General features: G+C 32.9%; 1 protein-coding gene across 1 annotated transcript in view; it reads left to right on the top strand.

Moving 5' to 3' along the window:
• The window catches only part of stab1 (stabilin 1), a 93428-nt gene that overhangs the window by 13787 nt on the left and 66850 nt on the right, over positions 1 to 12791 (top strand). Inside the window, exons 17-27 of the mRNA XM_053484208.1 lie at positions 113 to 193; positions 1307 to 1465; positions 2053 to 2115; positions 2352 to 2450; positions 3564 to 3650; positions 4633 to 4744; positions 5842 to 6028; positions 7127 to 7220; positions 8398 to 8556; positions 11233 to 11328; positions 11749 to 11844. Coding sequence (XP_053340183.1) covers positions 113 to 193; positions 1307 to 1465; positions 2053 to 2115; positions 2352 to 2450; positions 3564 to 3650; positions 4633 to 4744; positions 5842 to 6028; positions 7127 to 7220; positions 8398 to 8556; positions 11233 to 11328; positions 11749 to 11844 — 1233 coding nt within the window. The remainder of the gene's footprint in view (positions 1 to 112; positions 194 to 1306; positions 1466 to 2052; positions 2116 to 2351; positions 2451 to 3563; positions 3651 to 4632; positions 4745 to 5841; positions 6029 to 7126; positions 7221 to 8397; positions 8557 to 11232; positions 11329 to 11748; positions 11845 to 12791) is intronic.

Genomic DNA, 12791 nt, shown 5'->3' with positions numbered 1-12791 from the left:
CAGTGCAGGTGTAAATATTGTTGATACAGTATATAGCTTTGTTACATAAAGATATATTGGTAGGTTATTTTATTATGTATACGGTATATTCTGCATATGTACTTGTTTGTAGGTAACTGTGGACGAGCTGACCAGCATGACAGAGATCCAAACTATGGCAAATCAGGTCATAACGATCAATATCACTGGTGATGTAAGTCTCTGCATATGTTTGGGGTTGTTCTTAACTAGAAAGTGTTCTTAAATAGAATTTAATCATGTAATCATGTCAAAGATCTTAGCGCTAGATATATTATTATCATAACATCTACCAATCAGACATATTCTACAATTAATATACTGTAGTTATATGTAATCGCATATAAAGACCACATACCTGACTTGTGGAAAAAAAAGTCTTACACCACATGTGAAGCATATGTTTACCATTTGAAAACCTCTCACCAGACTGTCAAATTAAATAATAAAAGTGATACTTTAATACCATACTATAACAGCACTTTAAAATTAGTCCAAAATTACCTACCTTTTAATTAGGACATACTTTATGCTGAGATCATGAATGCTACCTAAATAAATGCAGCCGTCTGCAGCGTCCTGACTGGAAATAGTGATGATATTTTGATGTACCATATATTACGTCCCAGGTCTTAGGTCCAGGAGCGTAATAATAAAAAAAAAAGGAAAATTATAAAGAATAATAAAGCTTTACAAACAATGTGCTGGTCTCTTGTTCTCTCTTTTTTTTATTTGTATTTTTTTTTTAAACACAGGGAGCTTTTAACTTCAGGGTTGGGCCAAGGCCAAAACAATAAACAAAAATAGTATCCCTTTCTTCTCCCACAAACTAACTATACTAAAAAGAAAAAGACAAAAAAACGAAAACACAGGGCTAAACTATCTCCCTTACTAACTAAACAGAAACAGGAAGAAAAACGGGTTTAACAAAAAATGGTGCCCAACTCCTACAGCTTCCACATACACAAACAATAACAAAAGAGATATTTACACTATTTACAACGTTTACACGTAAGCGGACCGACATGGCCACGATAAAAAAACAACAACAAAAAAGAGGAACAACAACAATTAAGAGAAAAGAAAAGGAAAAGATTTACACCACAGGCGCGATAACAACAATGTATCTTTATAAAGCCAATATTCATGTAAACAACATCAACAACCCGCGCGCGCTTCCGGCTTTTCGTAAAATAACCAAAATAAACCCAGTGTATAGTAATATATAACGCATTTAACAAGTGTGGATTCCACAATCCTGATTTCTTTTCTCTCTTTTTTCTCTCAGGGAAGAGTGTTTCTTACTGAAAATGGAATACCTCTTGAAATAAAAGATATTGTTGCATCCAATGGGATCATTCATATTATTGATGGACTTCTTATTCCACCATCTATTACTCCAATCATGCCACATCGGTGTGATGCGAATGTGTCCACTGTCATTATGGTATGTTATGTTAAATACAGTATAACATGGACTGTTGGATTTTTTTTTCTGCATTAATAAATTATCTAAATGAAATATTTACTTTTACTGTACTGTAGTTGCCACAAGTTGAACTGGTGATGGTACTAAAATAGCCAGTTTGTTACTATTACTTCTGAGTGTGTAGTAATGATACACATAAACAATAGCTGTCAGCATTGCAGTATAAAGAGAAGCCACGTGACACATTAACCCCTAAATATTTTAATATATAAGAAATAAAAATTACAGACTACTACAGTTACTGACCCCTGAGGTACTCCTGTACTGTGGTTAGACTGTAAGAGGATGATGCTGAACCTCCTCAGGCTCTACATTATTAACATTTTTCTTTAACAACTTAAAATTTCCTATGTACTGTATTATAATCCATGCTATTAGGTTGTATCGTTATTTCTCAACTTAAAATATTAGACCCATTAGAGTACATCGCTGAAGTGCACAAAAGTGACCTTTTTAGAATAATAATAAAAAAAAACACTAAACACATTGATACAATGCTTGACGTGTGCATATTTTGTTTTTAAAAATGTTTATGTTGTTTGCAGAGTCCATGTCTAATGTGCAAGTACATTACTGAGTCAAAATGTCCACCTGGGAGCGAAGAAATGGTATATTTTACATTATAGAACAGTACATGTATAACAAATGCACTGTATTGCATGGAGGCGTGACAGAAGTTTTTTTTTTATATTTTATATTTTTTAACACAGTGATTCTTACATCAAAGGCATTAAGTATTTAGTTATATCATTGTATTTAATGATAAAAATTGATTACTGATTAATTTATCTGCTGGCAAATCTTCAATATTTCCTGAATTTCATGCATTTTTCTGTTGTATTAGTCTGGCCGTATGAAGCTATGTGACCCTATTCCTGATCCACGTTGGAATGACTTTACTAGGGTACAAGGCTGTGCAAAATTATGCACAACAAACCGCACGGTAAAAAAAACACTCCTGTATTTTAACCAAATTCAGGCTTTCTGGGAGTATTCAGCCTTTAGAAAGGGCGTACACGATACAACTGACCTTTATTACTTATTATACCAAATACACTGAATTACATTGTTATAATTACAAAAATTGTAATTGTACGTTGTAAAAATTTTAAATTGTAATAATTTAAGTCTAATGTGAGGGTCATTTTCTACTTCATAACAAATAAACAAATGATAGTTAAGTCTTCATGAACAAATACTGTCTACTACAATATTATTATTTTAATTAATGCCATATTATGCCAGATAAAGTAGAGAAATGTTGAGGAAAACAATGCATTATCCTGAAAAACCATCAACCTCATTAAATCTATGTTTATTTTATTAATTAAACCAGAAAAAAAATTCTATAAGTTTCCAAAAATGTTTACATCCTATAAAAATTATTATTATAAAAATATAGAATTAGTAATGATTTTTTTTAACTAGTTCTTTTCCGGGGGTAAGAATGCTTGTAAAACACACTTAGTTTGATAACATAGTTTGAAGTATGTTTCACGAAGTCAGAAGAATAATTATTTAAACAAATTTGTGATTTGTTTATTTAATATAAATTTAGGTCACAATGATTCCGTAATTTTCATCAGGGGTTGTAGCAATAGCAATTTTTTTAACTTCATTGTACTAATTAGGTTGCATAAATAATAACTTTTTTTATTTTGGATTATTGGTTAGCTTATTTAAAGTAGATTTGAGGATAACAAATGAATTTTTTTTTAATTGATTCTGGTAAATTAAATCATGAACTTCCCATTTATGAATATTCTCATTTACAGTACTTGAATACAGTAGATATAAAAAGTTTTCATACCCCTATTAAAATAGTAGATTTTTATAATGTAAATAAAAATAAAACCTAGAAAATTTAACTTTAATTATAAATTAGCAACCAACCAAATTCACTTAATAAAAAACAGAAAAAACCAAGCCTTTAATTTAAATATAAGGTATTTATTAGTTATATATGCATATATACTGTATAGTAGTAAATAATATAATCATGACATTATAACCAAAGGTAAAACTATATGATTAATATAAAAAACTTGTTTTTTAGGAGCCCCAGTGCTGCAAGGGTTTTTTCGGTCGTGATTGTAAACCCTGTATTGGAGGTTTCCAACACCCATGTTATGACAAAGGCACTGTAAGTACAGCACGTTTGTTCTTCTTTATTAATTCATATAAGATTGCTCATTGACAACATTATTATTAAATGAGTTCCATTTGAGTGGATAAGTCTGTATAATTCTGTAAAAAATTCAATCACAATTTTTTGAACAGGTAAAAGGAAAACATAAAAAATTTATAAAGTTTTAAAAATAAGATTATGCTAAGATAAAATTTCGGGTTGTCAATTCTTGGTGCTCACATTATTATTATTAGTAGTAGTAGTAGTATTAGTATTATTACTGTAACTAGCACTGTTTATGTATGAAATATTGATCAAATATTGCTTTACAATATCATTAAAATTAGTATTAGCAGTAGCAGCGGGAAAAAAGAGCAACTTTACTATTAAAATAGTAAAATCTAGATAAACGTATTTAGGCAAAAAATATGCAGGATGTAATTTGCTATACCTTTAAGATATTTTTTTTAATGTTTTAAAAATTTATTTTTTTCTTTCGAAAAGCACTGCTTCTTGAAGTTGTCAGAGCCACTGAAAATTGAGAGGATGCAAATGCAGATAAAATCATTTATTTCAAACTGGATCTGCCAGACAAATAACTATCAAATCTGTAAAAAAATCTGAGCCTGGGTTGACCAATCAGCAAACAATGTACACAATACTTAGACAAGAATCAGTAAGCAGAAAACAACAGAATCATATTCTATAGGTCTAAAAAGAAAAACAAGGCTTGATAACGTCGAGAATAAATCACGAGAGCATATACTTTGTGATTTCGTTGTAAAACAGGGTTTTATTTACTTATTAGAATGCAGATGATTCTGGTTGTGCATGCTGCGTAGTTGTAGTTCACTCCCAACATGTTAGTATGTATGGTTTCATCAGCTGCCACTTCTACAGTAGTCAGATTATCATATATTCGTCCTTTGATTATTATTATTATTATTACTTGTGCAGCTTTATTAAATGTTCTCTTCATATTTTAATTTGGAAACAGTGTTCTGATGGCATTCATGGTGATGGCTCATGTAAATGTAACCCAGGCTTTAAGGGCATTGGTTGCCACATCTGCTCTGATCCAAGTAAACATGGAGAAAACTGTGATGAAGGTAAGAATCTGACTGAGCCTTAATCTATGCAATGCATCTTTAATTATGACTACAAAGGAATAGCTAAAATGTTAAGTTAAACTAAACCTTAATGTGTGTAATAGAGCTCCCCTCATTGAGAACATTATTATGAACACCTGTACACCTAATCATTCATGCTATTATGTAATTATCCGCAGCCAATCTTGTGGCAGCAGCACAATGCATAATCTCCCACAGACACGTGTCCCCAGCGCCAAATAATTTTCACATCAACCATCAGAATGAGGGAAAAGTGAGCTCAGTGATTTTAGCTATGATATGATTGTTGGTGCCAGGCAGGTTGATTTGACTATATCAAATAAGTGCTGATGTACTGGGATTTTAAAACATAACAGTCTCTGGAGTTTACAATAAATTGTGCAATCAAGAAAAAAACCTTTTTGATAAGAAAGCCAAAGGTAATGATGTCAAACCTTGAGATGAAACAGCTACGAGAGCAGAAGACAACGTAGCATTCCGCCTCTGTCAGTGTACAACTTCACAGTTATTACACCTTTACAGTAATTATTATTATTATTATTATTATTATTATTATTAGTAGTAGTAGTAGGTGTAGTAATAATAGTGGTAGGGGTGCGCTACTGTTGGACCGACTGTTTTGCTGTTTCTGTTTTGAAGCTCCTGACTAGAAGGCCTTAGCTACCTCAATTTTTAATTTCAAACTCTAATTTTAATTGTCACATGCACAGCCACACACAGTATAATATGCAGTAAAATGCTTTTATGATCTCCCTTCGCCTAAAACTTGAAAGGACAATAGAATATTCTAATAAAGAATATGAATAGGAATATAATTTAAAAAAAGAAAAAGAGTGTAAAAAAAGAAAAAATTCAGATAAAAAAGTATGAAATAAAAAGATAATAATAAAAATTATATAAATAGAGAAAATATCGAAACCTTTTAGCTGTAAAACTTACACCATGACAGAACATCCAACAAAATTAACGTCTCCTCTTTTAAATAAACAAACAAACAAATAATAATAATAATTATTATTATTATTAATAAGTGATTATGTTAATCTTACTTTATCTCTGTTTGGGTGTTTGCACAGATTGCCGCTGTGTTCATGGCACTTGTGATAACAGGCCTGGCAGTCAGGGGGTGTGTCGCAGGAACTCCTGTCTGTCTGGATACACAGGAGACCTTTGTGATCTCACAGCCGCACTCTGTGATTCAGATGGTGCATCTGAACACTGTCATATCCATGCTCACTGTACACGCATTGACAACATAAACACGTTAGTTACACATCTGTATTATTTTAACTTTTTGCCTTTGCTTATTTTTTTGCTATTATGCCAACATATAGAGTAATACGGTCTATGTAATTTTGCAAATACTGAAATGCAAATACTAAAGTGCACATAAGTCTACGCATTGTTAAAATTGCAAGTGATGTAAAAACTTATGTTAGATCAAAATAACAGAACTGACATTAATTAGGGCCTAAGCATTATTATGTCATCATCAATATCACTATGAAAGTGCTGTCCGATAGTTCTGATGTCATAGTGTGTGAAGGGCCCCCTTGTTTTTCTAAGGATGTTTTTTCCAGAATTTTATCCAGGCTTTTTGAGGGTCATAAGATGCTCAAAAATTCATAAAGACGTGGCATAGGGCCCTCACACAAGAATTTACTGCATAGCTCATACATGCTTGCATGCATGCATGCAAAACCTAGTAGACATTAAGAGCTCATTGAGCTCAACAGGATTTGCATTACATGTCATTTACTCTACTCAACAGGAAGTCAGTTATTTTAGGTTGTTTGCAAAATACACCCAGTGGAATTCTCCTAGGGGATTTATATGATCACCACTAAAAGTTGTGCACTAAAACCATGTGATTTCATATTGAGACATTGAGGATGCAAAATTGTGGAGGGATTTTTGATATCTCAAAAGGGTCAGCTGTGATGATGCCCTAAACATGGTTAATAACTTTTGGTGTGGCAACATAGTGTGTGACATCACATTATGTGGCATCACAGGATGCTTGTTTTCAAGTATCTGGGGCTTTTTGGAGGGTTTAACATAAAATTCCCTCCTATTCCAAAAATGTAATATTGTTATTGCCATGTGCCCTTGGAATGCATGCGCCCATTGTGCCTACCGTCTTTTTGATACGCCTGGGGGCCATTGGCATAAGGTGCTTGGTCTAGATTTTTGCTAGCAACTCTATTTTTAATTTATTTATTTTGGTTTAATTATTTTATTAATTTAATTGTAATAATTTTAAACCGCAATTTTACACACAAATGAGTGTGTAGTCTTTTCATATCAAATTAACTTTTTAGGAATTTCCATGGTTTGTGTTAAATGGTGGGTTTGTTCTAGGTGTGTTTGTAATCCTGGATATGATGGTGATGGATACTCCTGTACTGAAGCCAACCTGTGCCTAAACCCTGACAGAGGTGGATGCCACACAAATGTGAGGCACAATGCTGTCTTTATTATTATTTTTTTCTTTAAAACATGCAATACCTTTTATTCTTAACCTTTCTTTTCTAAAGTGCTGAAAGGTGTCAGAATGATTACCTTTTTTGACTTTAAAGCAATATGCCCTTACAGTACCTAATAATATACTGTATACTGTAAAGTTCAATTAATGTATGTGGCTATAAGTTGCTTTAAACTATAATTCTTATTTTTCTGAATTCTGTATGAATAGAGAACAAATGCAGTACACGCTGCTTAAGTTAATACAGTACAAGGGCAATATTTGCCTTTTTGTTTGCCTAAAGAAGCATAGTGTGCACAATTTTTTTATTTGCCACAGCATTTGGCCAGCAATTACAGTTTTTTTTTTTTTTTTTACATTTATTCCCAAACAACACTTCGTGTTTTTGGATCATTTGTAGTTACATTAAATGTTGTGGGACATCGGAAAAACAACTACAACTACCTGTTGTTATGTATATTATAAAAGACATAAATAGTCAATATCGCCAACCTCTCTTTTATCCTTTCTTGAAGTTCATAAGAAAACAAACATTACCCCAAACTGTATGTCCTATAGTGATAGATGTAATGTAACTTTACAAAGTGCTGACTCAGTACAGTTAATCAATTTAGATCAATAAACAATTTTCTTTCTTGCACGAGAACACTATTATTATATAATATTGTTATATAAAATAATTATAATTATTTATTAACTTCTTCTTCTTCTTCTTATTATTATTATTATTGTGTGTCTGAGGGTATGTAGCCAATCAGCCTTACACAATCTTGTGAATTGCTTGTTACTATTATAATATATTAGAATGGATAATAAGTATATTATGAAAATTAAATCTGAAACTATTGTTAGAGATATGCTTTTATAGAAAATCGAGCTACAACTTCAGGTTTGAGAATCCAACAGCACCATATTTGTGTACTTTGTGTACTTGTGTGGGATTTACATTTATTTGGTTTATTAACAAATATACGTAAATGTAAAGAAGTCTAACAAAAAAGCTTGTAAATATGATATTCAATGTTAGATTATTGTTAGAAATATAATTCAGATGTTAGATTACTGATGTCCATCAGTGACATTAAGTTAAACAGATGACATTTCTGGGCACATTAGAAAAGACAGTAAATGTGGTTTGTGTTTACAGGCCCAGTGTGTGTATGCAGGCCCTGGAAATGTGTCGTGTGTGTGTAATGAGGGATGGACTGGTGATGGTGTTGTGTGTGTGGAGATCAACAACTGTTTAATGGAAAATCGTGGGGGGTGTCATGAACAAGCGGACTGCACCCCCATTGGACCTGGCCAGGTAATACAAAAATATTTTTACTGCATCATTGAGAGTGAATGAACCATATTCCATAATGAATGTTATGACCTGTTAGGACCTGTGCCCTGTGCCCTAGCCTAGTGCACTAAACTAGGGATAGGTTACAGGCCCATTGTGACTCTACTGAGAATAAGCAGTATGAAAAAGTAATGAATAAATATATGTTTTTCCCATTACATATATTTGGGAAAAAAACAGTATATAAATTAAATTTTTCTTGAACAGGATCTTTTTATTCTGTATCTTATGTATTATCCTATTTTAAATTAAAACATATTTAGTATTTTATAGCCTTAATTTGCTTTTTAAAGTGCACATGAAATGCTTTATTTTAACCACAAATTCAATAAAAAATGATTACAGCATTTATAAACGGTTTTATGATTTCTTTATTGCCTACTTTATAAGTAGTTTATTACTTCATTACGCTATTAAAAACTAAAAGACTCAGCTAAAACAAACATTTGAAATATTGACATTTATTGTTTGTATATAAATGTTATTTTTTATTATATTAACAGATAAAGAAAATTTACAAAATTAAAAAGACGTATATCTTCTATGACTTATATTTGACAGGTCTGAAAAGAAAAAAAGATCAGTGCAAAATGATCAGTTTCTAATTTTTTACTTTTTATACTGTAGGTGTATATTTTAATGTAATCAAAAGTTTTGTTTTATTCTATAAACTACTGACATTTCTCACAAATTCATATACAAACATTGTTATTAAGATAATTAATTTAAAGAATATGACAACATAAAAAGGGATGCAGTGTTTGCAGATATTAAACAATCCAATCAAAACAAGCTGATATTGTTTTTTAAACAATGTGCTGTTAATGTTTTAATAAAGGAGCATTTAGAAATACCACCAAAAATATATGGAAAAATTCACACAACCTAGCTTTTTTTTTATAGTGTTTGTCCTCTTGATCACATTTCAGAGGTTTTCAATAGGGTTCAGATCTGGAGATTAGGCAGGCTATAATAGGGTCTTGATCTGGCAGTCCTCCTTCCACATCTTGATTGACCTGGCTGGATGGCATGGAGCATTGTCCTGCTGGAAAAAACAATTCTCATACTGTAGTTGGGGAACATAGTCAGAGCAGAAAGAAGCAAATGTTTCTCCATGGTAACCTTCACCTTTATAAAGACAAATCTGCAACCTTCACCTTCACAAAGACAAATCTGCCCCATTCCAACTTTGCTGAAGCACCCTCCGATCATCTCCAGTTCTCCTCCACATTTCAGCTGGTGCAAGACACTGTGGCTTGTAAGATTTTAAGCATCCAAACACTTACTGTATCCATGTGCCAGTAAAGCCAGAATTTTCTTTTCGAATCTTTTTGAACAGTCAATAGTTGTTGCCAAAATTCCTTTTACCTTTAAGATACCACTAGCCCTGTTTTTGCCATCTAGCTGGTCACATTGTAAGAAGACAGCAACCTTCACCTTCACAAAACAAATCTGCCCCATTCCAACTTTGCTGAAGCACCCGCCGATCATCACCGTTCCTCCTCCACATTTCAGCTGGTGCAAGACACTGTGGCTTGTAGGCCTCTTCAGATCCTCATCTAACTACAGTATAGGAGGACCAGGTTTTAGCCAAAGCTGAAATTTGGACTTATCTGAGATGCCCTTACTCCAGGTCTCTACAGTCAAATTTTTGTGTTTTTTTTTTTAAACCTCAGCGTTGCCTTTCTTTCATTCTCATTACTGGAGGGCTCTTTTCTGGTTTCTGTCCTTGCGTGGAGTTTATCACAGCTTCAGTTTACCCATGTGTTTGAAGGTTACTTGATGTCATCATATGGCTGTTCAGAGATCCCTGTCAATAGAGATTCAATTTCACCTTCTGCCAGTCTGTAGCTTTGTTCTCCTCAGTGTCTGCTGGTTGACCTTGTTTCTGTATACTGCTGGATTTAAAATTTTAAGGATCCAAGAAAACTAACACTTACTGCAAACTGTCAATAGTTGTTGTCAAAATTTCATTTACAGTACCTTTACTAGCCCTGTTTTTGCCATCTAGCTGGTCACATTGTAAGAAGACAGCAAAAAAAAAAAACAGGGCAGTGTTTTTTTTAAAAATATTTTTTGTACTTTTATACTTTTTAAATAAAATTCGATTAAGGAGTTGAACTAAAAGGTTCTGCTCATGAAGCAGAATGTTTTGTGCCAGTGTTAGAATTCAACAGACACTGGAATGCTGATTCATAGAATTGACTTTCTTTTCGAAGACATGTTTGCTTATGGCATTTTTTTTTGCATATGCCCAAAACTTTTTTGAGTTATTCAGGTAACTTTATCACATTCACTCCTTTCTACTTTCATGCAAAATCAGAAGACTGTATTAGTTTTTTGTTTCTGGCTCTGACAACTGTTCTATCATGTAACATGTAGCTTTCATTAAATGCTTGCAAATATGCCTCTGTGATGTTATTTATTCATTTTAAGTTATGTTTGGAAAGGTGAATGGCTTTGTGCATAATAATACAGACATGATAAACAATCAGAATATAACAAACTTTGTACTAAAGATAGTATGGTGCATAAGACTTCTATCTATCTATCTATCTATCTATCTATACACACACACACACACTGTTTTTCTGCATTACTGAATTAACAGCCGCATGGTTCTTGTTATTTTTTCAGAGTGAATGTGCCTGTAAGAAGGGATTCATGGGAGATGGCATTATGTGCCAGATTGTAAACCCTTGCCTATCAGACAATGGAGGCTGTCACGAAATGGTTTGTACTTAACAATACAAAGATATGTGTACATGTGTTCAAAACAGTGTTCTAGCTGCTACAAACTAGGTGCATCATGGGTATCTTGTACCTGTTTAAGGCTCATCATACCCCAGACTGCATGGATGGCTAGTAGGCTAAGCAATCGGTTATAGGGGGAATATATTGCTTATGCTTAGTTTATGTTTTGTGATTATTATGATTGAAGATTTCAGAATGTTGAGGCACATGATAAAGAAAAATAAGTCTTAACTATCTAGCCAGTTAACTATTCATGGTATCAAGTGTGTTGTATATATCAACAAATTCTATTTACAAATATACCTTTTGAAATCATTGAAACATAACTAGTTTATGTTTATGTTTCTCAAAAATATTATATATATCTATATTGACAAATATATATTTATTTTTAAACAGGCAGCATGTTCATTTAATAACAGTGGCACACACACATGTACTTGTCCACAAGATTATGAAGGAGATGGCACCACATGCTATGGAAATATTCTGATGGTAAGTGTCTTTTCTAGATTAATGAATCAGTATTTAAAATAAATCCCATTATATATTAAATGGTTATAAATGTGTAATGTTCGCAATTGACAATTGTATCATTTACCATTTAGCCATAAAATTAAGACCACCTGCCTATTTTCGAGATGGTCCCCCTTTTTGCCACCTTTCAATTGGAACCAGCATCAACCTTTTTTTTTTTAATTCAATTCACTTTAATTTTATTTATATAGCGCTTTTAACAATGGTCATTGTCTCAAAGCAGCTTCACAAAAATGAAGGAAATATTTTATTTTATTTTTTAAAAAAGAAAATATTTGGAAGTGTGTATGTGTGAGAAAAATGTGTCTAGATAATAATGAGATGAATGAATGATTGATGAATGAATTGTCTGAGCTAGCCAAGGGTGACGGCGACAGTGGCAAGGAAAAACTCCCTGAAATGGCAATAGGAAGAAATCTTAAGAGGAACCAGACTGAACAGGGAACCCATCCTCATTTGGGTGATAACAGATAGAAATGATATAAGATCATGTGTGTTATGCGGGTAAAAGTTCAATAAAACAAAATTTCTTTAAATTAACATGAAGTCCAGTTCAGCGCAGGGATGAGTCAGTAGGTGCAAAGGGCAGATGAGGTCTGGATCACTGGAAGCACAGGAGCAGCATGTGTAGCTCCAACCATCATAAAGCAGAATCAAACTGAAGCTGGTTTTTCTCTGGATGCCTAAGGAACCTTGCAGGGTCGGCCTTTGTCTACTGAAGCTGGCACAATCTCCACATGCCTCGGGATGGTTAGAAAAATAGAGAACAGAAGGAGAGAATTAGCGTAGTTGCCATTCAGGATAGATGTACTGGAGAAAGAAGTTATGGGATGAGTTACACATATGCCAGATTAAAGAGATGTGTCTTGAGTCTACTTTTAAACTGGGAAACTGTGTCTGAGCCT

Source organism: Clarias gariepinus, chromosome 23, assembly GCF_024256425.1.
Source record: "Clarias gariepinus isolate MV-2021 ecotype Netherlands chromosome 23, CGAR_prim_01v2, whole genome shotgun sequence".
Classification (NCBI taxonomy): Eukaryota; Metazoa; Chordata; class Actinopteri; order Siluriformes; family Clariidae; genus Clarias; species Clarias gariepinus.
This window is presented reverse-complemented; position numbering and strand designations above follow the sequence as displayed.